This window comes from Chenopodium album, chromosome 21 (genome assembly GCF_948465745.1).
Source record: "Chenopodium album chromosome 21, dcCheAlbu1.1, whole genome shotgun sequence".
In the NCBI taxonomy this organism is placed as follows: Eukaryota; Viridiplantae; Streptophyta; class Magnoliopsida; order Caryophyllales; family Amaranthaceae; genus Chenopodium; species Chenopodium album.
In genome coordinates, this window is record NC_137854.1 from 32199681 (window position 1) to 32225455 (window position 25775).

At 32.5% G+C, this 25775-nt stretch overlaps 2 protein-coding genes across 2 annotated transcripts; one reads left to right on the forward strand and one right to left on the reverse strand.

Moving 5' to 3' along the window:
* Positions 1 to 36: 36 nt before the first annotated feature.
* Positions 37 to 3120, forward strand: LOC145602830 (cation/H(+) antiporter 2-like). Its single transcript, XM_081658989.1, has 4 exons — positions 37 to 189; positions 618 to 1619; positions 1794 to 2710; positions 2853 to 3120. Exons 1-4 carry the CDS (start codon positions 37 to 39, stop codon positions 3118 to 3120), a joined length of 2340 nt encoding a protein of 779 aa, XP_081515115.1.
* Positions 3121 to 6390: 3270 nt separating this feature from the next.
* LOC145602831 (beta-glucosidase 24-like) lies at positions 6391 to 17864 on the reverse strand. Its single transcript, XM_081658990.1, has 11 exons — positions 17553 to 17864; positions 14841 to 14945; positions 10461 to 10536; positions 8689 to 8769; positions 8407 to 8494; positions 7928 to 8141; positions 7686 to 7801; positions 7195 to 7406; positions 6955 to 7092; positions 6702 to 6846; positions 6391 to 6574 (listed from the first exon to the last, which is right to left on the reverse strand). Exons 1-11 carry the CDS (start codon positions 17862 to 17864, stop codon positions 6391 to 6393), a joined length of 1671 nt encoding a protein of 556 aa, XP_081515116.1.
* Positions 17865 to 25775: the final 7911 nt, after the last annotated feature.

Sequence of the window (25775 nt, forward strand, 5' to 3'; positions counted from 1 at the left end):
AAGATTGATAAATTGTGAGAAAAAAAAGAAGAGAAAATGGATGTTACACGAAAAGTATTATGTGGGAATGACTTATTTAACCCAGTAATAGCGATGGGTTTGCAGGCATCTTTACTTCTTTCTGTTTCTCACCTTCTTCAAATTGGTGTCAAGTCTATTGGCATTCCAACGCCTATTCCTCAAATTACTGTACGTCCTAACTATTTCTTTTTATATTTTAATCATATTAAATTTGTGAATTTTTTATAATTGATACATTGAATTTATACATTTTTTTGGTTTGATATAAAAACATTTTAAATGATCGATCATATTAGTAAAAAGATGTGGTCCAAGCTTGTATGTGGGTTGAATTGTTGCAATTTCATGAAAACACTAAAAATACCTAACTTCAATTTTTGCTACCTATCAAAAAATAATTTTTTTTTTTTTTTATTTTTACAATCAGCATAACACACAAAAATATATCTTTTGCTACTACTTAACGTTTTCGTTAGTGGGCTAGTGGCAACTATTAATTTTTTTTTTGGTATTGGATGTTGTTATATAAAAATAATAGGTATTTTTAGTAGTAACTATTGATTCTAAGAATGATTAATGTTAAATTTCTTAAACAGGCCGGGTTGTTGATTAACCAATCGCTTTTGGCTAAGATAAAGCCATTTGAAAAGTACCTCCTTCGTTCGAACTCAGCTGACTACTATAACGTGTTGGCGTTTTTTGGTAGAACATGTGTTGTATTTTTGATTGGTCTTGAGCTAGATATATCTTACATGAAACGTCATCTACGTGCTGCGAGTATTGTTGCATTTGCTGCTGCATTACCATGCATTCTTATTGCTGGAGCTATCTCATACTTCATGTTTCAGTTTTTTATAAAGAAACATGAAAGTTTTTCGTCGTTTATGTTTCTTTTTATGATAGCGGTAGCTAACTCAGCCTCTCCTCTTGTTATCCGCTTTATAGCCGAATTAAAGCTAGGAACTTCTGACTTTGGACGTTTAGCTATATGTGCTTCATTGGTTAATGATATTGCAAGTATATTATGCGGGGGTCTGGTTATGAAGACTGTTGAAGACGGTCGTGGATTTAAGTGGGGTGAATGGATTTGGTCTTTGCTTTTCACAGCCATTGTTAGTTTCGTAGTGAGACATATAGCAATTTTACTTAACAAGCTAAGTCCTGATAGTCAATATCTAAAAAATACCCAAATTGCCCCTTTGTTTCTTTTAGTCCTTCTTAGTGCAAGTGTTATAGATAGATGGGGATCTGCTAATAGTTTGTTAGCCGCATTGGTTCTTGGAATGACTTTCCCTCGAAAAGGAAAAACTGCTCGAACAATGAGTCACAAGCTATCTTATAGTGTGTATACCTTCGTGCTGCCTATTTACTTTGGCTACACTGGTTTTCAAGCTAACTTCGAAGATGCTGCTATAGTTAAGAATTTGATAGGCATTGTGGTGGTTTTATTGTTAAGCATTGGTGGCAAGATTTCGGGCACTCTTATTGCTTGTCATCGGTTGAAGATTCCATTGAAAGAAGGGGTTGTTCTTGGTTTGCTACTTAATCTTAAAGGTCATTTTGACGTCATTATCTTAAGCGCTATCAGAATGAAAGCGGTAAGCCTACATGCTCTTAAGACAAATTGTACTTACACTCATAATGTACATGTATCCTAGCACTACAAATTACAAAAATATCGGTTTGGCAAAATTGTTATAAGTTTCTTAGATTTCTTGTAAATCAAATATTAATGTTACACCTAATTGATCTTCACTTTGACTATGTTGCAGGATTGGAATAATAGCTTCGTTGAGGTAATGTTAGTAACAATAGTCTTGAATACGCTGATTTCAGGAATTGCCATTACTTTCATTGTTTTGAAGGACAACCATACCTTTGCTTATAGGGCAGTACCCCTTGAGCAACAAAATCCAGAAATAGAACTACGGGTGCTGGCATGTGTTCATGGTCCTCGTAATGTTTCAACTATGGTCAAAGTTATCGGATGGTTAAATTGGTCAAAAGATTTACCATTATGTGCTTACCTTATGCACTTGGTTGAGCTTCTTCCAAAGAAGAGAACAAGTAAGATGTATCACCAGTTAGAGGAGGATGAACTAAGTGATGATGATACCTATGGTGGAAATGATGCAGTGGAGATCAATGATGGTGTAGATGACTTCATACATGAGACAGGAATATTTATTCGCCAGTTAAAGGTTGTCTCATCCATATCAAAAATGTTTGAGGATGTGTGTGACATAGCTGAAGATTTGCGAGCATCAATTTTAATCCTCCCTTTTCATAAGCATCAGAGAATAGATGGAAAAATGGAAAGTGGTAAGGAGGGTATACGAACAACTAATCAAAGAGTTCTCCGTCATGCCCCTTGCACGGTTGCCATCCTTGTTGACCGAGGACTTATGGGGTCCTCACAATCAGCTAATTTAAACTCAGAGCCACATGTTGCAGCTTTGTTTTTTGGTGGACCTGATGATCGTGAAGCATTGTCTCTTAGTACATACATTGCAATGCATCTCGGTATGAACCTTACTGTCATTAGGTTTCTCCAAACATCTTCAAATGATAATACTCCAGAGAGGATCAATATTGCATCACATGATAATGAGCAAATATTAATGGCAATGCCAAGTCGTGGGGCTCAAGATGAAGCAGATGATGCCTTTCTTGAAAATTTCTACAACAGGTATTGTGTGTAGAAGCTTTTTGATTTTTTTTCAACTTATTCATCATGGTATGACCTTCATTATAGATAAATGACCCATATACTTAAATTTAAAGCATGAAGGTGATTGACTATTTATTTTAACATGATTGATTATTTTTAGGTATGTAACTTCCGGTCAAGTCGCATACATAGAGAAGCGTGTGAAGAATGGAGCCCAAACAGCGACTGCCTTAAGAGACATTATAGATATGTACCAATTGTTTGTAGTTGGAAATGGAGGACGTCGGAATTCACCTATAACTACCGGGATGAGTGATTGGGAAGAATGCCCGGAACTTGGCAATGTGGGCGATCTATTGGCTTCATCAGAATTTGACCCGAATTGCTCAATATTGATTATCCAACAATATAAGCCTCCATTAGACTGACTGACAACTTGTGTATGTCTTATGATGAAGATTTATTACTTTTCATGTCCAAGTAAAGCCTCCAAGTCACTGAGGTGTACATTCGTTCATATCTTGACTCACCATAGTCTAACAACCATCTGTTGACTATGTGGTGAATGATTCAGCCAATCTTTTACCTATGGTGTTGTTGTCTTGGTTTTTCCAAGGATGAGAATATGTTTCTTTAGACATCAGCTAGATATCAGATAGGTCTATGTAGTTTAGTTAGGATCCAATTAAAGTTGCTAGTTTGTGTACTTTTTTTGCCTTAGATTTTAGATCTATGCTTAGTACTACATTATTACTAGCTTGGAACTTTCGATACCTTGTAGAACTTTGTGTAAGAAATGATGTCATTATAGGTAGCCTGTAATAATTGTAAGTATTATGAGTATTTCTTTTCTTGAATCAAATTTTATGTAAAATGTTAAATTGATTGTCATCAATTCTCTATACCAAATTACCAATTGTTTAATCTTTTAATTTACTTTCTACGATCTATTGAGCATGAAGTAGCATTGAAATTAGGGGTCGTTTAGTTGGGGGTATTCATCAAAGAGAAAATGAATCAAGTACCCTTATTCTCTTTGTTTGGGAAATTCTCTTTGGTTACACTGTAATTTTTTTTTTATTTTCTCACTAGTACATTGTAAATATACTTATTATTACCCTTGGTAAACTTTAATTAGTTATTATTATTCAATGGTGAACTTAATAAAATCATAAGCTTAATCCTAGTTAACTAAAGACTTAATGACTCTAGTAAAAAAAACTTAATGATTAATTTAACCCTAATTCTTAATTCTAGCTATCCCTCCAAAAGTCTTCAACCCAAAAACTACTACCAAGCAACCATCGCCGCCGCCTAGCTGCCATCGCCATCACCACCAGAAGCACTGTCCAACCGTCAACGCCAACACCATCAACCAACCCAACTTTACCGCCCACCCAAATCATCCGAAACCCACCCGAAAAAACCTATCCTCAGCTCCCTTAAAACCACCCCTCCGTGAACACCCAAAACCCTCCCCATCAGCCTGTGACCAAGCCCTTACATCGACAACCCCTTCCCATACCCTCGCGGGATTTCCCTGCCCCTCCCCTTCCCTCAACTTTTGTCTTTCTTTAACGAATCTCATTAGAAAAAAAAAACGTCGATCCTAGCTTCTTCTTTGTTGGATCTCTGATTTCTGCAATTTCCCTCAATTCAATTGATTATCAACCTATTTTCCCCTAATCTAAATACAAGAATCTTTTTCAAATTTATAGATTTGATGGTCTGATTTATTTGTAGGACAATAATTTAGTAATTTACCCCAAATTCAACACTAAGTACAAAAACAATAGTAACTACAAGAAGATCAGTGGACTAAGCTAACAATTTGATTTTTGCAACTTGAAGATTAATTACGAAAATTGAAAAAATCAATTAATGCTAGCAAAATTCTGCAAACCCAAAGTAAAGGATGTAAAAATCAATTTGAAGGAGAATTGCAAAAATCAATGGGACGAAATCTGGCAGCCAATTGTTGGTTCTAAATCACCAGGCCAACAATAAGCTCAATCCCTTCTTTCAAAAGAAAACAAGATTTACATTTTCAGTCTTCTTCGTTTTTTATGCGAAGCAAAGAAAATCTCGATCTCTGAAAGCTCTCTTTAGCAATTCATGTTAGCAGATTTGCAAAAATCAATTACACCAACAATTTTAACAACATCAACAATATTAGGACAATTTGGAGGAGAAATTGCAGAAATTGAGTATTTGAGGGATTGTTTCAGGAGGGGTGGTAGTTCAAGGGGAAGGAGAGGCGCGGCTATGGTGAAGGAGGCCGACACACTGGCGGGGGAGGGGCTAGACACGGGCGCCATCGTGGGTGAAGGCGGGATAGTTGGCTGGTTGGTGACAATTGGGTGGGAGCTTAGCTTGTTCCGAAAGTGAGAAAGGTAATTCACGAGGAAGAAATAGAGGAGGATGAAGATGATAATCATGATGATGACATGTTGGGTTTAAGTAAGGGCATTTAAGGAATTTTGAGTATATTAAGTGAGTACATTTTAGGAATTTTTATTTTTTTTATTTAAATAAAATGTTAACCATAGTCAAGCATTCACTATATTGTTTCATTAAGTTCAACGTTGAATAATTATAAATGATTAAAATTTACCAAAGATAATTTAACATCTACAATTTACCACTGAGGGGAAAAAAAAACTACAGTGTTACTAAAGAGAATTTCCCTTTATTTTTATTTGTTAGGCCATTTTTCTAGCCTCTCTATTCCCCCAAATCACTCCAAGTTGATTCCCCATCCCCATAGGTATTTCCATTCCCATTCCTTAGCCACCACCACACCACCACCCTCCTACCTACCCTCACCACCAAAAAAACCCAGCCACCTCACCGCCGCTCCTCGCTCCACCCTTCGCGGTACCTCCCCCGCCCCTCGTCGCCCCTCCCCTCCTCCTCCTCCCCCTACAAAGCTTTCCCCACCCCCGAAAAACTTCTTCCAGCTCCGCAAAACCCTAAAAACTCATCTCCCTCAGCTCATTTAGAAGATGAATTGATTTTGGATTGTCCATCTACAAATGTGAAATAAATTATTTTACTATTTGTAAAAGTTTACTACTTTTCAAGGCTATGATCAAACTTTACAAATTTATTTTAACACACTATTTATATGTTAAAAATATATTAATTCCAAGATTCCATCTATATAAAAATTTCAAGTGGTAAAATAACACAATACTAAAGTATATGTATATACTTGTATCAAAAATCACAAGAATTCTAACAATAATATAATGGAAAGAAATAATTAACTAGGTAGAATTTCTTTTTAAAAAATATAAATATATAACTAGTGTAGAAATGCAAGCAATCATGAATGCAAAGGTAGCTGAAAATGATTATAGTCATAGTTAGAGCATTGTATCCTTTGCTCTACGTAGATGAGTACCTTAGATTCCCATACATGGAAGGTAAGACAAAATGATCAGGATTAATAAAGAAAGAGCTAAGCTAACAACTAATAAACCTAAAAAGGACGTAAATAAGATCTAAACAATTTAGATCAGTTCAGAACAAAACAATTGCAACAGTATCACCAAAAAGCTTTCTTAATGAGTGATATTGTGAGGAAATCAGTAAATAATTTATGCAGCGTAAAAGAATATATGATCCAGACGATTAAGATCATTTCAGCACAAGACAACTGCAAATATCAGAACCAAAATAGCTCTAGATCAGAGTTAGTTCTTCTTGGGAGGTGTCGCGAGGAAATTAGTAAACCATTTTGCAGACTTCTTCGGGTATCTTTTGAGGTTGTCATAGTAATCTGTGAAGTTGAGACCAAAGCGAGCATCATACCCTGCTCCCACTTCCATATTATCCATAAGTGTCCATACAAAGAATCCTCTTACATTTGCCCCTTTTCTGCACTCAAAACATATATATGCAGTCTTTAGTCATTGCTTTCGACTTTATTTTGTACCAATTAAACTCAAACTAATACTTGGTACTTATGTTAAAAACAATGAAATAGAAAACATTAATTGCTCACTTTCTAGCCTCACGAATTGCAGTAAGGTGATCTTCGACGTGTGAGACTCTCTTGTCATCGAAAAGTGCAGCTTTCAACTCTCCAATGTTTCCTTTCTTGATTGAATTCAGAACAGAATATGTGATTTTAGGCTTTTCAGGAACACCTGTAAGTGTTATATATGACTAACATGTTAGCATACACAAGTATGTTCTCAATTTAATACCCAATTTATTCACTGGTATGTTAGCATATACTAGTCAACTAAACTCACCATTCTCAGTTACATAAAGTTCGGGCTTATCATATTTTTCTGTAATGTAAAGTAGCAAATTCCTTAGACCGACAGGGTTTACATGGATACCCTTCTGTCCTTGCGCTTCTTCTCCAATTAGAGTTCCATCTGCGTTCACTGCATTAAGAGTAACATGATAATGAGTTAATGACTTTATTACAAGAAACCTTTTTTAATCTTCGAAGAGATAAGAGGCAGATGTAGCAAATTTTTAAGCACCTATTTCTGAAGTGTACTTGATATCGATCGTCCCTTTCATTAAATCTACTGTGGTAGTTTGCTTGCCAAATCTCGCCGTGTAATAATTGATACCAATGAAATCGCATGAATTTTTCAGCATCTTCCTTTGCTCCTTTGTAAACTTAGGGAGTTCTCTTATAGAGTCCTTCATAGACTCTGGATAATCGCCACTAACAAATGGATCCATGTACCTTTATTTATATTTAAGAAGAGCATATATTAGGGACTTATTACTTTCAATAATATACCAAGGTAACGATTATGTAAAAATTATAAATATTTGATACGGAGTATTAAAATAGTACAGTATAAGTTGAATGAATCTAACAAGATTTCACATGACTATTGCTTAAGTATAACATCAAACCTAATTAAAGTGAAAAACATGAATAGTGTAAAAGTCGAACTGCTGTAAGTAGTCCTGTAAGTCTAAAAAAAAAACGGAGGAAGTATGTAACTTAGTCACTTACCAACCCAACATAAAGTCCAACTGTATCCGGGCAGCAGCCGCATCTGTAGGATTGGTTGAGTGAGGCTCAAACCATTGACATGGTAGTGAAATTCCAATTTTGCCTTTTTGCTTTTGCTACGTACTCAAACAAGATAATCAAATGCAATTAGCTAGAAATATACGAATTATATCATGCTCTGTATCATATCGTTTAGCATATAAGGAAAGGCGCGACACATGAAAAAGCTAAGTAATAGGTACCTGATACTTGTCATGGTAGATTTGAGCAGCAGCAGCATGAGCTAAAATAATATTGTGAGTAGCGACGAATGGGCCAAGATCACTCTTTTTATCAGGCAAACCCTGGTTGTACCCAAACGACGCAAACACATAGGGTTCATTAATTGTTGACCAGAACTTTACTCGATCACCAAAGTTGGCAAAACAAATATCAGCATACTTCTTGAAATCCTCCCTGTCAAAAAAAAAAAAAAAAAAAAAAAAAAAAAAAAAAAAAAAAACATAGCAATCTAATGGTAAATATGATTAACGGGTCAAAAAAAAAAAGACTACTATCTCAACTTTAAATCAGTTGTCACGTTTACAATATAATTTAAAGTTTAAACACGTGACATGCATGCATGACAACTAGTGAAGATAGTAATAATGTGGCAAATTAAACACGCCATTAACAATTGTACGTTTTAATCTGGTCAATACATATTGGAACGATAACTTACACTATTTGACTGTTCATGAAGCCATGATACTTGTCCTGAAGAGCAGCAGGAAGGTCGAAGTGGAATAATGTGACGACAGGCTCGATTCCTGTAAATGTTGGTAAAAAGAATTTGTAAAGTAAGATAGATACTCCGGAATTCATAATGAGTATTGATATAAGTTCGTAGCATTAGGTGCATTACTGAAGAGATTATTCAAGACATCAATTTTCGATGAATAAATCAAAGGAAAAAAATGATCGTAAGAAAAAGATATATAGCAGATCTTAATCTTGTAATTACCTTCTGCTATCAAAGCATCAATGAATTTGTTGTAGAAATCAATTCCTTCTTGATTAATTGGACCATTTTCTTCGGAACCCTCTGAATAAAATTAAACATAGCTTATGATTATATAAATAGGTATTATAACTTCAAATAATATATGGTCAATAGTGCTGTCAAATTTCAAACCGAAACCGTTTAACTGCCCGAAACCGACCGACCCAAATGAGAACCGAACCGATTAAAAACCGATTTTTTTGAAACCGAAAACCGACCCGAACCGTATTTTAGTAAACCCGAAACCGAATCAACCCGAATAATGTTAAACCGTATAAGAACCGAACCCGTTAACAAACCAAACCAAATATAAACCGAACTGAAAGAAAACCGAACCGAAAAAGAACCGAACCGTATCTAACCCGAAACCGTTTAAACTGGCAAAAAAACCGCTTACACCGAACCGTTAGCAAACTGCTACCCGTTTGCACCGAACCATTTAAAAACCGAACTGTTTGTAAATCGAACTAGTTATAAACCGAACCGTTTATGATTCAAACCGCTTCTAAATCGAACCGTTTACAAACTTTTTTATATAATTAAATGGATTTTTTTTTTTTTTGACGGGAATATAATTAAATGGATTAAATATTAGAAATCTTAGAATATTTTTTTTAAAATAGCAAGGCAAATCATTCATTAAGGATAATCAGTGTTCACAAACAAGAGCAAAACAAGCAGGCTTAGGCCCTGCCTCAAACTATTAGCAACACTACTGCCTCTAGTCATGTATATAAATGATTAAATAAGAAGCATATAATAACCTAATTGTAAACACAGTAATACATTAATACACTAACTCTTATAATCTACTTCGTAATAAACTAGTAAGATCAGTATGACTAAACTTGAAACAGAACATAATATGTAATTATAAAATCAATGAGAATTTGTTTATAATATGATGCCTAAATAGTAAATATGAAATGATTCGCGACTTTATATAAAACTTGTGAACGCAAAAGGTTAGCAAGTACTATCAAATTTCAAACCAAAACCATTTAACTGCCCGAATCCAAACAACTCGATAAACATTTTATTTTTTGAAACCGAAAACCGACCAGAACCGTAATTTAGTAAACTTGAAATGGAACCGATATGAATAACGTTAAAGTGGTTAAACCATCGAAAAACCGAACCAGTTATAAACTGAACCGAAAAAGAACCGAACCAGTTAAAAACTGAACCGAAAAAGAACCGAACCAGTTATAAACTGAACCAAAAAAGAACCGATTAACCTGAAACCGTTTCCAACCGAAACTGTTTGAACCGGGATAAAAACCGTTTGCACCGCACCGTTAACAAACCGCAACCCGTCTGCACCGAACCGTTTACTACTCGGATTGTTTACAACCCGAACCGAATTAAAACCGCTTAACAATAAACCGAAACCGAATCGAACCGATAACTATTTAAACCGAACCAAAACCGACCCGTGAGACAATTAAACCGATTCCAAACCGACCCGATTGAATACCGAACCGATTTCAAACCGAACCGAAGCCAAATTGTCAAACCGTTTTGACAGTGCTAATGGTCAACATACATTTTACATGTTCTTCGTATAGCAACAAATACAGTATTGCTTAATTCGTCACAACATATTCTTAAACTACTAGGGAGTATCCTAGACCAAGCGATGCTTAAGATCGATTGGTCAACCTTGTTAAAAAAAAAATAATAAAAAGTTGCCAAAAATAAAAATTTTTAAAAAAAAAGGTGAGGATAATTACTAGGGAGTATCCTAGGCCAAGCGATGGAAAAACGATACGAATCCATTCCCATTTCTTTCAATAGCTTAATGTCTTCCTGCAATGTACAAATATTAGAAGGTCAAGATACATCAATACTTATATACTAGACACACCAGCAATGACACGTGTTATTTTCTGGTGTGTCCGACCCCTTATATTTTTAATTTTTTTTTTAAAAAAAAAAATTCCATATAAAAAACAAATTTTATACATATATAAAAGATTTGATGCCTCTTTATATCTATTGCTAGCTATAAACTTAAGTATAAAACAAAATTTCTAGTTTACATAAATAAATTTTTTTTTATTTATATCCTTCAACAGTACAGACGACGTATAGTATATAGTAAAATGCATGTTTTTAAATATTTGTTTGGCAAGTAGGCTATTTTTATAATCCATTATAATATTTACATACGTAAATTTACTTTTACATAATGTTAATTTAAAATTAATTATTAAAAGTTTTCGTGCATGGCACGGGGTCTAACCTAGTATAAAACTATAAGAGCAACTCCAATGGTTGTAGCTAGGGACTTGCTTGCTATATTAAATAATCTCTAGCTACTAGCTTGACCATTGGAGCTAGAAAATGCAATTAGCTTGGTAAAGCAAATTAGCTTGGGAAAAACTTGCTAAAATAAAACAAATTAGAATAAATAAAATGAAAATAAAAAACATAAATTAAGGAGGTGTGGTTAATTTAAATATTAAGCTAATAGCTAGTCATTGAAGCTCAAATTAGCTAAAATGACAATTAGCTTAAAAGCTTATGTGGCATGGCATGCTAATTCGACAATTAGCAAACTATTGGAGTTGCTCTAAGAGTGACAATTATCGTTCACGGAAAAATAAAAAAATTGTACATATGGATTAGAAAATGCTGTATACACTAGGTTTATGATAATATTAGTATAAACTAGGTTAGATCCCGTGCCATGCACGGTGATCTTTAGTTATATATATAGTTATATAGTATTGATTGAGAAGTATTACTGTACTCAGTATAATCATAAATTAGTCGAGAAATAATAAAAGTATGAAATATGTTAATTTGGTATTTGCAAATTTAATTGTAGCTTCCAATACACAACTAAAACAAAAGTAGGCAAAAATCTGAGCAATATTTTTTCTTATTGTAAGATTATTTTAAAATTTTGATTTTTGGTATATAATTGATTATTTTTTTTAGAAAGATTTGTGAATAAATCTTTTATTTTAAATATAATAATTACTACATGTTAATATGGAATATGTTAAAAAAAAATAAAATAAATAATATGATTTTTGTAAGTGATTTGTTTCCTTAATTGAATTTTTTTTTTTAGTAAAAAGAAAAAAAAATAACTAAGGACACACCAGGAGATGACACGTGTCATTGCTGGTGTGTCTTTTAGTATATAGTATTGATTGATTAAACAAGTTTAGTCTGGTAATTTTTAGCCAATTTAAGGTAACTTTTAATCTTTTTAGGTTACTTTTTATATGATTTTATTATAGAGAGGCAATGAGATGAAAGAGTAGGCTAAAGAACCACCAGGGGGTGTTAGGGCGTTATATAAGATGACTAAAAGTATATATATTAAATTAATAAACAATATTTACACCGATCAATGTGTGATTTTGATATACATTCTAAAATTAAGATAAATCAGGCGGCTCGCCTGAATGCCGAGTCTTTTCCGCCGCATACTATTTTAGAAAATTTTTTAATTTGTTTCTTACGCCTTAGGGTCCTTATTAGTATGATCCTAATTGAAGTATGGGTGGACATTGTATTATTTTTGTACTCAGATTAACATTCTGATAAGGTTGTTACTTATTCAAGTGATTGTATATTGAAAGGATAATTACTTATTCAGTGATTAGGGTCGGGTGACTTTCGGGTCTGGGTCATTTTGGGTCTGGTCATATTCAGGTTGTTCCAAGATTATTACTTCTCCGGGTCGGGTCATTTTGGGTCAAGTTAGGTCATTTTGGATCTAGGTACAGTCACTTTCGGGCCGGTCAGATCATTCTGGGTCAGCTAACATTCAGGTTGGCCTAAGTACGGGTCAGGTCGGGTCAATTTAGGTTTCCAATGACTTAGGTCATTAGATATCGGATCGAATTTGGGTCGGGTATGTTTGGGTCATACCATTCTCAGGTCTAGAATATTCGGATCATATTCGTGTCGGGTTATGTTCGTTGTTCCATTTGTGGATCAAGCTCAAATCGATCATTTAATATATTATTATTAGTATAATAAGAACTATCAATTCAGTTTATTAGGTTCGCTATGGTTGGATCGGAGACGAACATTTTGGGTCATTTTTGGCAACAAACACTACAACATAAACGAGCAAAAGCAATGGTCAAATGCAACGGTTAAAACTAGTACAACGGTCTGATGCAATGGTGATAGTTAATGCAACGAGTCAAAGCAACGGATAAAGCTAATGCAACGTATTTGTAGGCTATTACAACGGTCCTAACATAACCGTTGCATCAGCCTATCAAATGCAACGGAATTTTAAGCTACTGCAACGGTCCAAAAATGACCGTTGCACTAGGTGTTAAAATGAGAAAATTCAAAAACGCATCTTGTTTCCCGCTCCCATCATTTTTCGAAAATTTAAAATCGTTAATCGGCGGGACATCATTATTTTTGAAATAAATTCTTATCATGTACATACTCTTATTGTTTATCCTCTACTCTCTTTCTCTCTCTATATCTATCTTGTCTCTCTCTCTCTCTTCAAGTTCCAAACTTCCAACATCAAGCTTCAATACTTTCCATTATCATCTTCTTTGTAAGTTTTTATGATGTGAATTTTATTTCTTTAAATTTTTTCATAAATTAAGTATTAATTAATGTGTGTAGTACAATTTTACTTAATTTTTGTTTATAATTAGCTATTACAAATCAATGATTATTTAGCTAATGCCTTGTTGTATTGAATAATTTTATAGTTAATTTATGTTGTTCATGATATATAGTTCTTTTCAAGTTCTTAATTATTATTTCATTAAACTCTTCTACTTCTATTAATTATGTTTTTAGTTTATTTTTCTCTTGGGAATTTTATGTAATTTCCTCATCTAGTTTTTAGATTATTATTTATGGGTGTTTCTAAATTTAAATGTTATTTTTGGGTTTGTGGTTCTATTTAATTTTTTTGACATTTAAATTAATTACAACATAAGCTTCCTTGGTATCAACATATCATTGTATTATGACAAATATGTATTATTACCTTTTCTAACAAATTTATCTAATAAGAATTTAAACCAACTTTTTTTTAATGTAGAGTGATGTGATTAAAAGATTTTATTCTCTAATGTAATTTATTTGTTTGTTTTATATATATAGGTACATGGTGATGTGATGAAGAACAACATGATGTAAATCGAGGAGGAAGCAAGAATGATGATGGGATTATTGTGACAATATTATTATTATTTTATGGAATTTTTTGCAAAGTCAAATATCAATGTAAAATTACTTAATGTATATATATACATATTTCAAGGGAAAAATAAAATGGTTGTTATATAATTTCGTTTAGATTATTTGTTCTTTGTAGTTTTTGAATTGTTTTATTTACTGCAAGCATTAAATAATAATAAATAATAATAATAATAATCATAATAATAATCATAATAATAATAATAATAATAAAAATAATAATAATGATAATGCAACGGTTCTATAGAAAGTAATTGGTGTTGCACTAGAACTAAAAGACCATTGCATTAGGGCTGTTGCAACGGTCTGTAGGAAATCTAAAGAACCGTTGCATTAGGTTTTATCAACCGTTGCTTTAGGTCCTGATGCAACGGTCCATGGTTGATCGTATAAGACCGTTGCGTCAGGTAAATTGAACCGTTGCATTAAACCTAATGCAATGGCCGCAAATGCTACGGTCCTTTAACCGTTGCAATAGGTCTATAACAACGGTTTTTTGCCCTATTGTAACGGGTTTTAGGGGTTGGATTTGCTCGTTTATGTAGTAGTGAAAGATTTTTAGTTTAGTTATAAATTATAAGGTATTTTTAGTTTAAGACATTTCGAGTATCGGGTCTGTTCGAGTCAAACTTCAAGTCAACTTTTGGTCGGGTCAATTTCGAGAATCTGGTCAACTTTAGGTCGGGAACAATCGGTGGGGGACAATCGGGTGTCAAGTCAAGATTGGGTCAAATCCATTTTCGAATCGGATATGGGTCGGGTTGGGTCAATTTCGGGTTTCAGGTCGATGTTTTTCGGTCGATTTAGGGTCATGTGCCGGGTCATCAGGATTGGGTCAGGATTGCCAAGTCTACCGTACGAGTATACGACACATAAACCCAATCCAAAAAAATAAAAATATAAAAAATTACCAAGTACATATTGTAAGAATCCACTCCTTTCCCTCCTCGGTCTGCTTGAATCATAAAGTCCCACGTGCTTTTTCCTCTTCCACCTTCAGTGCCTGATCCCTCGGTCTATTACGCACAAAAAAAAAATTTTGCTTACATTGTAAAGGATAATAAATTAATAATCATATTTAAAAAAAATGAACAAAAAGAAAAACATTAAATTAAAAATACGTTATTAGTCCCTTCAAAGATTGCTTAAAACTAACAAGAAACAACTTGTTCAGGGCTTGTTTGACATTATTGTTGGTTTTCAGTTTGTTGTTTTTTTGAAAACTAAAAAACCAAAAACAAGAAAAAGGTGTTTTCACTTTTCTATTGTCAGTTTTTAAAATTATCCTGATTTTAATAAGTCTAAATAATTTTTGATTTATTATGTGACATATGTAACATACTTTTAAAAAACAAAAACCAAAAAATAGAAAACCACAACAATGTCAAATAAACACTCAACTAGCTGTTAATAACTAATAAGATAAGAAAAATATACAATTACATGTTCTGTTAATTTCAGAAAACATTGTAACGTTTAATTGTAAGATAGAGATGTCTATCACTCTTTATATTTTCACCATTTTCTCTTATTTCTAGAATTGATTGTGGCACACAATTTAAAGAAGCAACTAACAAAGGTAACGATTAATATTACTCCATGTATAAATTACTTAAGGCAAAAGCTAATAAGTGTTATGAGGTGTTAAATAAGAAAAATTAAAATTGAAAATATTAATATAAAATAAAAGTTATAGCACGTATAAAAGCATAATTTGATATGCATTGCAAACTTAATATAAATACTATTTTAGGTAATATATTATTTAGTTAGCTAACACTACAATGGGTCAATGGTGTTTTTTTTTTTTTTAGGAAAATCTATTATTTCCTCTGTTTTTATTATAGTTGCATCACTTTTGTTTTCATGAACTTTTAGGCAATTTTTGGAGGAGAGAGAGTTGGAGAGAAAAAATAAATGGGGCCCATGTGGTAAGAGATACAGAGTAAAAAAAATAAAGTGATGCAACTAAAAAAATAGAGAAAATATTTGAATTAAAAGTGTAAGGATAAAACTGGCGGATCCAGTATGGGTTTAGTGCGGAATTTGAGAAAAATTGCAAAATTTATAGAAAAGAAAAACTAATATATTGTATTCATTTTCTCTCATATTAATTAAAAGACAAAAGCTAATAAGTAGTATCTCCGGGGAAATTAATATATTGTATTCATTTTGCTATACATTTTCAAATTAATACCACTTTAAAAACTACTCCCTCCGTCCCAAAAAGAACGACCCATTTGGCCAAAACTTTGTCCCAAAAAGAATGACCTATTTGCATTAAAACACCCACCAATTTGCTACAATATTTGTGCAAAATTAGCTTCCCCATATAAAAATTTGATCTTCTATGTTATTTTATTACTTTCTCTCTTTATTTTTTTACAAACCCTATGTAAATTTATCTTTCCAATATACTTTTACTTCTTTTTACTTAACTTCCTTAAAACCCGCGTAATCAACCCAAATGGGTCGTTCTTTTTTAGACGGAGGGAGTAGTATTTTAAATGCTTATCTAACGCCCGGAGCATTGATTAACAATATCCTAAAATCAAGAATCATTGGACAAGATCGATGGCAATTCCAAGTAATTTTTGTTTTTTTATTACTGACTTGGTGTGGGACGAGTTGGAAACCTGTGAGATTTTCCTTTATTTTTTAGCCTTTCAAATTGCTAGCTATCTTTTCTTAAAAAAAAAAAAAATGCTAATTATCAAAAACTTGTCATCCTACCATTTTTTAATTTTATCAGAAACATTCAACTTTCTTTTTTTTTTTTTTTTTTTTTTTTTTTTTTGGGATAAGAAGAAAAGAAGAATAAAATGTAGTCACACAAACATACACCTTAAAACTACATACATCGTAGATTTATTTGATTCACTGCTTTTCTATACTTGACTTGTTTAGTTTTTTATGTGAATATGTAAATGCTGACACTTTGACAGTATTTAATATTGTAGAATACACTGCTATAAATATTTACTAATATACTGCTATAAACCACAAAAATAAATCCAGTCAAATGAGAGTGGAATCGATATTATAAAAGTCAAGATGTTTCAAGTACAAACAAATAGAACTAATAATGGTACAAAGCTCAATTTCTTTTTTTTTTTTTTTTTTTTTTGACACACAAAGCTCAATTTCTAAATATAAAAAGAAACTCATCTATTTTAAATTGTGAGCAGTAACATTTTCTTTTCTAAGTAATTGTGAGCAGTAACATGATTGAAAGAGATTGGATTTGAACTTAAAAAAAAATGTATTTACTTGTATTAATTTTTTTTTACTAGTATTACAAATTGGCTACGTTTGAAATTTTCAACCCATAAGCTAAAATTTCTAGATCCGCCACCGGGGTAAGATGTTAGGTAAAATTTTAACAAATTTATTTGTTGATATTGTATATTTGAATCCCACAATATGTATCACTTTAGAGTTGAGAGTTTGAGACAATGTTGAAAAAAAAAACCCCGAAAATAAAAAAAGAAAAGAATAGTGTCAAGATGTGAAGTGAGATTAATTTGACTTTAGGAACGAAAGGGACATATTATATACAATAATACAACTACTGATGTTGGGGCAGTTAAATGAGTCGGAGTGAGAAAAGGAGAGAAAAAGACCTGAAGAGCTGAAATGGAGGCGCCAAATTTGAAGTAAGGAGGGAAGTCAGATCGTTTTAAGTCTTTAGGTGGGTTGATGGACGCCGGTTCGAAACCATCAACCAAGACAACCTTTGATGGTTCCACCTTCTTACTAATCACAGTGAGAGAAGAAGGTGAGGCCGCCTTATAGTGTGACCCTCTATTAGCAAGCACATTTATTTGATTGGTGTAAAACTTGTTAGCCCCTAATAATAATGTGGGAAACTTGTTATTCCTTTGGTAATTGGATGGTGCAGCACGTATTGGTGCTACTGCATTAGAGAGGGCCATTTTGTGTGAGTAGTGTTTTGTGTAAAGAAAATGGGTTTGTTTATGTGTGTTTAAGAGATTGAGAAAGGTTTCCATTTATAGCCAAAATTGGTCAATTAAAATAATAGGGTGAGTTGTTAACTTCTTATAGGGAAATGATCTAATTTCAAATTTACAATCATGTGTTTTCATGTTCATTTGGTTAGTGCGATACACATGTATTGATTATTTATTTTAGCTAGATTTGTGGGTGGATTATGTATTTTCTTGACTTCTTTCCATCTCCTCTAGGAATGACCAGGGTTTGATCCTCACCCCAATTCTCATGCGATAGGAGGGGCACCCCCGTATCTTACAAGCTGGGAAAAAAAAATGATACAAATTGCTCCTATAACTATTTCCTTTCACCTAATTCAACGTTAAACAATTTTACCATATACAAGGTGGTGATTTGAACAAAATTCTTCCTATGCACTTATATATTGCATCAGCTTCAATGACCATATTTGCTAATTATAGTTATTAATACGAAAAACTTAGGGCGTGTTTGGCAAAATGTATGTAGTTGTAGAGGTAGCTGTTAGCTATGAAAATAAATAATTAAGTATGAGTATTTGGTAAGTAGTTGTTGACTAGCCATTAGCTGTAAAATTCCAAAAAAAAAAAAAAAAAATAAGCGACCTAGCTTTTCATCACGACTATTTTTTTTCCTCCAAATCCCTTCCCTTATTTATTATTATAAAAATAAAAATTCTAAATACATATTTCCTCTTATATAAAGTATGCCAAATTCCCCCTCAAAAAATAAAAATAAATAAATACATAAATAAATAAATAAATAAATAAAATAAAAGTATGCCAAATCACATATTATAATTAATTCTTTCATGAATAGGTTAGACCGTTAGAGTTAAACAAATTAAAATTAAATCAATTATAAATACCATTTTAGAATCAATATTATTTTAAAGTCAAATTAGGTTTTTTCTAATATCAAATCATTTTTAGATATTCTTGATGAACACTCTTCTTTTTAAGTAGGAAAATTATAATGAAAAATTCACAGAAAAAAAAATCTATTTAACTAAAGGGCCTGTTCACATTTATTACACTGAGCTGAGCTGAACTGAACTGAAATGAAGTGAATAGAGCTAAAATGAATATTTTATGAGAGAAGAAAATTAGGAGTTGAACTGAAATGATTTGAACTGAACTGATTGGAGCTGAACTGAACTGAACTAAACTGATTGGAGCTGAAATAAACTGAATTAAGCTGAAGTGTACATGCTCTAAGTGACTTCATAAATTCACTTTATTGTAAGATGATTGGTACTACATAACTATAATAATATTTTTTTTTACATAACTATAATAATATTTGTTTATTTTATTCTTCTAATATTTTCCATTAAGAAATTTCAAAATATTCTAATTCTATTTTTTTTAATTCCCAACTATTCATGTATTACGGAGTACTTATTTATGTTTTTCACTATCACAAAGTATATAAATGCACAAATTTATCGTCGAATTTTTTGAACACTGTGGTCTAATTAAGATGTAATATTAATACACTCTTTTCAGTCATTGTCTAATTAACTCATACCGTACATAGCATGGGATGTAATCTAGTACTTCCTCCATTCTGTTAATATTGCAACAATGGACTTTTTGCACTATTCATCACTCTTGTTTGACCATATAATATGATTTATACGTTAAGCAAAATATAGTCACGTGTGATCTTGTTGGATTCATCTCATAAAATACTTTCACAATATCAACTTTTTATAATTTTTACTCTGACACAATTATAGATATTTAGCATATAAAATGTGCACTGGGATGCGTAATTTCCTCCTTATTGCAATATTAATTGAACGGAGGAAGTATATTTTTATTAGATGTCGTAAAATTACCGTGAATGACACGGACCTAACCTAGAATAATTTTAAGTTAAACACAGTCATTACAAAGTAAATGCGTCACCAAAAGGTCAAAGTGGAATTTGAAATCAGTGTCGAACTTTGAAATGTAACCATCTTTAATCTATCTATTAACTATTACTAAAGCAGAAGTCGCTGACATCATCATTGCCCACGTGTCGCTTTTTCAATAAAAAATTTCCTGCCTAAGTGCAATGCTGATGTCATCTTTTTTTTCCTTTTTTTCTTTTTTTTGGGAAAGCCACCATATTTAACATTTTTGAAATTTAAATATTGGAAGCTTCTACATTACAACTAAAATCTATCAATTTATCGTTGAAAATTAAAACAATTTTAAAAATCACACTAATAAATGATCTCTAACATTGAATTATGAATTAGACAACGTTGAACCGATACTATATCATAATTTTAATTAAAATAAAAAAATTTAAAATTACAAAATATACGTAATTTTTATTTATATTCATGTATAATAGCGATTTATTATTAAAATATACAAATTAAAATAAGCTTTATATAAATCGTGCATCGCACGGGTTCTAGCATAGTTCTTTATAAACTGGTAGTATTTTTATACTCGTAGCTTTACTCGAGAAAGCGGAAAACCGGAGAAAGGGAAAATTTTTAAATTATGGTAAACGGATACCTAGAAGGCTAGAACAAAGATAAGGAACCTAAGAGGAAAAGGAATTCATAGACCCGTGCGTCAACTAGAAAAATGGGCAATAAACAATAAACAAAATTGTTGCGATAGAAAAAAATGAATAGATGAAAAATGAAAGATTGCTATTCTCGTGTACCTCGAGGGACATTTTATCAATATTTAATTAGGGATGTCAATTAATATGACTTGTTCACATTTTTATTTATTTATCTATTTATTTTAAACAAATCAATTCATTAATAAAAAGTCATCCAGCATCTAGAAATAAAATCTAAATTAACAAATACATAAAACTGAATCAAATTAGGGTGTTGAAAAGATCTTGCACTGTAGTACACAATGTTATCAGGATCGGGATTCTACTTTGGATCGGAAGATGGGGGTAGGATCGAGTCGTAAAATCGGATCGTAGGATCGACCGATCCTACAAAAATTGCAACAAACATAAAATTTTACTAAACTGTATCAAATATTTATTCATATTTAAACTAAATAAAGTATATAATAATATATCTATTTTTAAAAAAGTTATTTCCTTAAATACATTACATGACAATAGTGTATAGATACACCATCTAAATTTATAATACTACTTGTTAATTTTATATTCTAATTCTAATAAAAAAAAAAAAAAAAGTTAACCTCTATATAATAAAAAAAAATTTAAAAAAAGAAAAAAAAAAGGAGAAAAAAAATGATGCTTTACATTTACAAAATCCAAAGAAATTAGCTTCCACTCACTAAAGAATAAAGATTATTAAAAGTTTTATATAAATTTTACATGCTTGCATTGAAATTAGATAATTAAATTAATTGTAACATAATCAGCTACATAAATCAAGTGAAATTCGAGTGAAATCGGACAGGGTTGGAACCACGGTATCTACCAACCAAGAACAATGATAGGCCCACAATTTAGCTTATTTTAAACAAAATTAATTAAATAAATAAAAATTAAGGGGAAAAAAATAAAGAAAAAACAATAAATTGGAAAGAAACCAGATGAGCAAGCCCATACTTAAGTCCACTAAAATAAAAATGTTCCTTTTAAGCTTATTTTGTAGAATCGGTAGAATCGACCATAGGATCGTAGAATCGTTATCGATCCTACCGATCCTATACGATTCTACCGATCCTATGGCTGATCCTACAGAACGATTTTATGGACGATCCAGATCGACTGGGTGTATTTGCAATTTTACGATCCGGATCGCGATTCTGATAAATAAAGTAGTACATCTCTCGCGCACATCGCTGGAATATACAACCTGTTCGAAGAGATAGTCTAACGATTTGTTGTAGGCGTAAGGATGATTCTCATCTGATTCGCCTAAACGCATTTGAAAACTTGACAACCGTTGCGATCCCGAACAAATCTTTACCAAAGAACTGACAATAGGGCAAAAGATATTACCTTTTTGATAAACCCTAACACACTAACAAACCCTAAACAAACATTAACAAACAACTAAACTAACAAAAACTAACCAATCCACCATAGGGAGACAGACGAATATGTACACTACTTGTGTAGATTGATTGAAACCTAAATAGCAAAACTAAATAAAATTTAGGAAAAAGGGTCAGAAAAAGTATAATTTTCGAAGAAATTAGACTATACTTCCGGCCTAAACGGCCAAGGTTTTGGAGAAACCCTTGAACGGAGGAGGAAAGAAGAGGACAGGAGAGGCGAGAGATTTATTTTATTTTATTTTATTATTTTTTTTTACAACAGCAAAAGAGAAAGAGATTTTTATTATGAGGTGGCACTTGTTATCATAATTACATGAATAAACTTTTTTATAGCATTTTTTAGTGGAAAAAATTTATTTATCAAGTAAAACCTTTTCATAATTTTTTTAATCTCAAAACTAAAGATATTTAACGATTAAAAATCATACACATATTGATAAAATATATCTAAACTTATTAATTTAGATTTGATTTAAACATATATATATATATATATATATATATATATATATATATATATATATATATATATATATATATATATATATATATATATATATATCACTACTAAAAATTAAGGTTTTTGCGACCGCCACAAACGGTCGCAAAAACATCAAAAACGGTCGCAAAAAACTATTGCGACCGTCGACGGTCGCAAAGCGGTGGTTGCAATTTCGATGGTCGCAAAAAAATAAAATTGCGACCGGTTGACGGTCGCAAAAATATTGCGACCGTTTATTCTATTTTCAACGACAAGTACTACGACGGTCGCAAATATGAAAAATTGCGACCGGTAGAGCAGCGGTCGCAAAAATCGATATTTGCGACGGCTTAAGGCGGTCGCTAATTAATTATAAAAAAATAAAAAAAAAACAGAAACAAATGCAACCCAGCCTGCATTCACACCGTACCCACGCACCACCACTGCCAACCTCCCAAAACCACCTCTACCCACGCACCACCACCGCCAATCTTAACCCAAACAACCTGAAACTAAACCAAAATACAAAATTTAAATTAAAATTAACAATAAAAACCCCACAAAATTACCCAGCAAAAATAAACCACAAAATCAAACCACAAAATCAAAATTAGCAAAACATACCTCAAACCCAAAATCAAAACGAAAATAAAACTAAAATTAACAAAAATAAAACCCAAAAATTAACAAAAAATCAAAACGAACATAAATTAAAAATAATTATCAAACATTCTACCATAATTATCAAACATTCGAACATGAAAATTCGAAAAAAAAAAATCAAACCAATTCAAATTCGGAAAAATCAAACAAGAAAAAAAAATATATAAAAACGAAAACATACCACAAACCCCGAATGGACTTTGAATTTCACCTCGAATTTGGTTTATAAGGCCAAATTCGACCATGAAAAGTCTAGATCTAGCCTTTTCATGGTCGAATTTGACCCTAAAAACCATTAACTTGTTTAAGCATGAGCTTGTGACGGTGGAGATCGTGGCGGTGCAGTGGGCTCGTGCTTGTGATGGTGGTGGTAATGGAGGTGACGGTTGAAGGTTGGTGTCGGTGACAGAATTCGCAAAGCATTCTCATTTGCAGCAAGTAAAGTCAGAGAATAAATGAAGGAGAGAAGGAAAAATGGAAGAGATAAAGAAAAAATGGAGAAGAGGAAGATGATGGAGGGATGCGTAGAGAGGAGAGAGAAAGGAGAAAGAAAGAGAAGAGAGAGAAATGAAAATGAAAGAAAACGGCTGAGTGAACTATTATTAGGGTTAGGGGTGAGTGGGATCCTTTTTTATACCACTTTTTTTAAAAAAAAAACAAAAAACTAATTACGACCGCCTCAAAAACGGTCGCAAATGTTCGCAAATTGCGACCGTTTCTATGACAGTCGCAATGGTCGCAATTTGCGACCGTTTTTGGCGGTCGCAATAGAATTGTTTTTATTTAGAATTATGTTTAACATGTATATTATTTTTTTAAAAAATTTTAAATACCTTTGCGACTGTTAAATAGCCTAAAAACGGTCGCAAATCTGCGACCGCCTTAAAAACGGTCGCAAATCTGCGACCGCCTTAAAAACGGTCGCAAATATTATATAGTGACCGTTTTAATGACGGTCGTAAAAAAACGGTCGCAATTTGACCGAATTTTAGTAGTGTATATATGTGTGTGTGTGTGTGTGTGTGTGTGTGTGTGTGTGTATGTGTGTATGTGTGTGTGTGTGTATATATGTGTGTGTGTGTGTGTGTGTGTGTGTGTGTATATATACACATATATATATACACACACACACAATGCAATGAGTGGCGGCGATGCTTTCAAATTAGGGATAACAAAGGACAAAAAAGGAAAAATTAAAACTCGTAAGAAACTACTCGTATTTAGGTTGTGGTTACATAGTAACTCATAATAAAATTTCCTAAAAAAATCGTCCATTAATTAATATTACACAAATTTTTGTATGCGGCTAGCCACGTGGTGCGGCATGGGTTACTTTTAGGGTGTTACTGGTTTTATCAGGTGTTACTTGTATTATGGGGTTACTTGTATAGTTGTATGGGTGTTACTGGTTTTTGTCATGGGTTACTTGTAGGGTGTTACTGGTTTGGTATGGGGTTACTTATAAGGGTTACTTAGAATACAATTAAAGCCTACTAGTAACCCCAGAATACAAGTAACCCATACTAATGTATGGTTGGTGCACCCGGGTGCACCATGCGCATGGTGCACCCAGAAAGAACATTAGGTATATTTAAAAGAACATGGGCGAAAAAAAGAACATTATAGATATTTATAAAGAACGTAAGCATAATATGTTCTTTAAATTTGATTAATATGTTCTTTGAGTTTGAACTATATGTTCTTTAATGTATGTATATTAAAAAAAAAAAAAAAATCAATCACCCGAGTAACTAGAAAAAAGAACATGTTCTTTATTGTATTATTATGTTCTTTTTGTAAAGACTTTATGTTATTTGGTTAGAGGTGATCAAAGTTAGACCGACCCGGCTTGATTTTGGACGGGTTTGGGCAAAAAAATTTCACCCCCTAATTCGGTCGGACCCGGCCCGTAAATTTTACTTTTTGGGCGGATTTGGGATTGCATTATTATGCATTTTAGTTGATTTTTTATACTCAACACGAAAAGCCCGCACGGCCGGACCATTTTGGGCAAGTTTGGGCACAAAAACTTCAGCCAAAACTTGGCCGGACTCGAGAAGTGAGCTGATTTTTTAACCTTGGCCCGGTCCGTCCAATGATCACCTATATGTTTGTCAAATACGAACATGTTCTTTTTTGTCAAATATGATGTTCTTTTTCAAACACGTTTAACCACCCAAATAACCATGAAAAATAACATGTTCTTTTTGTAAACACTTTATGTTCTTTGTAATGTCATGTTCTTGTCAAACACAAACATGTTCTTTTGCCAAACACAGGTATGTTCTTTTTCAAAGACTAGCATGTTCTTTTTTTTGTCCATGTTCTTTAAAATATGTCTAATGTTCTTTCCGGGTGCACCATGCGCATGGTGCACCCGGGTGCACTATACTATTTTCAAACCCATACAATTAACCCTAGAATACAAGTAATCCCATAATACAAGTAACACATACAAATAACCTCATAATACAAGTAACCTATACAAGTAACCCCAGAATACAAGTAACACCCTACAAGTAACCCCTGCTGCACCATGTGGCCTGCCGCACTGAAAAACCTCGATATGTTAATATTAAGCACCGTTTGTCTAAACAAAAAAAAATTCCTAAAAAAAACATAGAATAATAGTCAACCAAACAAACTAAGTTACACTTGGAGTTAATATAAAATGTAGGTATTGATGAACTTCTATGATTGTT

Coding starts and splice junctions, on each gene's coding strand:
- LOC145602830 (XM_081658989.1), top strand. CDS start 37: ATGGATGTTACACGAAAAGTATTATGTGGGAATGACTTATTTAACCCA. Junction 1,620..1,793: donor GCGCTATCAGAATGAAAGCG/GTAAGCCTACAT, acceptor ACTATGTTGCAG/GATTGGAATAATAGCTTCGT. Junction 2,711..2,852: donor CTTGAAAATTTCTACAACAG/GTATTGTGTGTA, acceptor GATTATTTTTAG/GTATGTAACTTCCGGTCAAG.
- LOC145602831 (XM_081658990.1), bottom strand. CDS start 17,864: ATGGCCCTCTCTAATGCAGTAGCACCAATACGTGCTGCACCATCCAAT. Junction 8,495..8,688: donor TGATGCTTTGATAGCAGAAG/GTAATTACAAGA, acceptor CAACATTTACAG/GAATCGAGCCTGTCGTCACA. Junction 7,093..7,194: donor CAAGTACACTTCAGAAATAG/GTGCTTAAAAAT, acceptor CTCTTAATGCAG/TGAACGCAGATGGAACTCTA.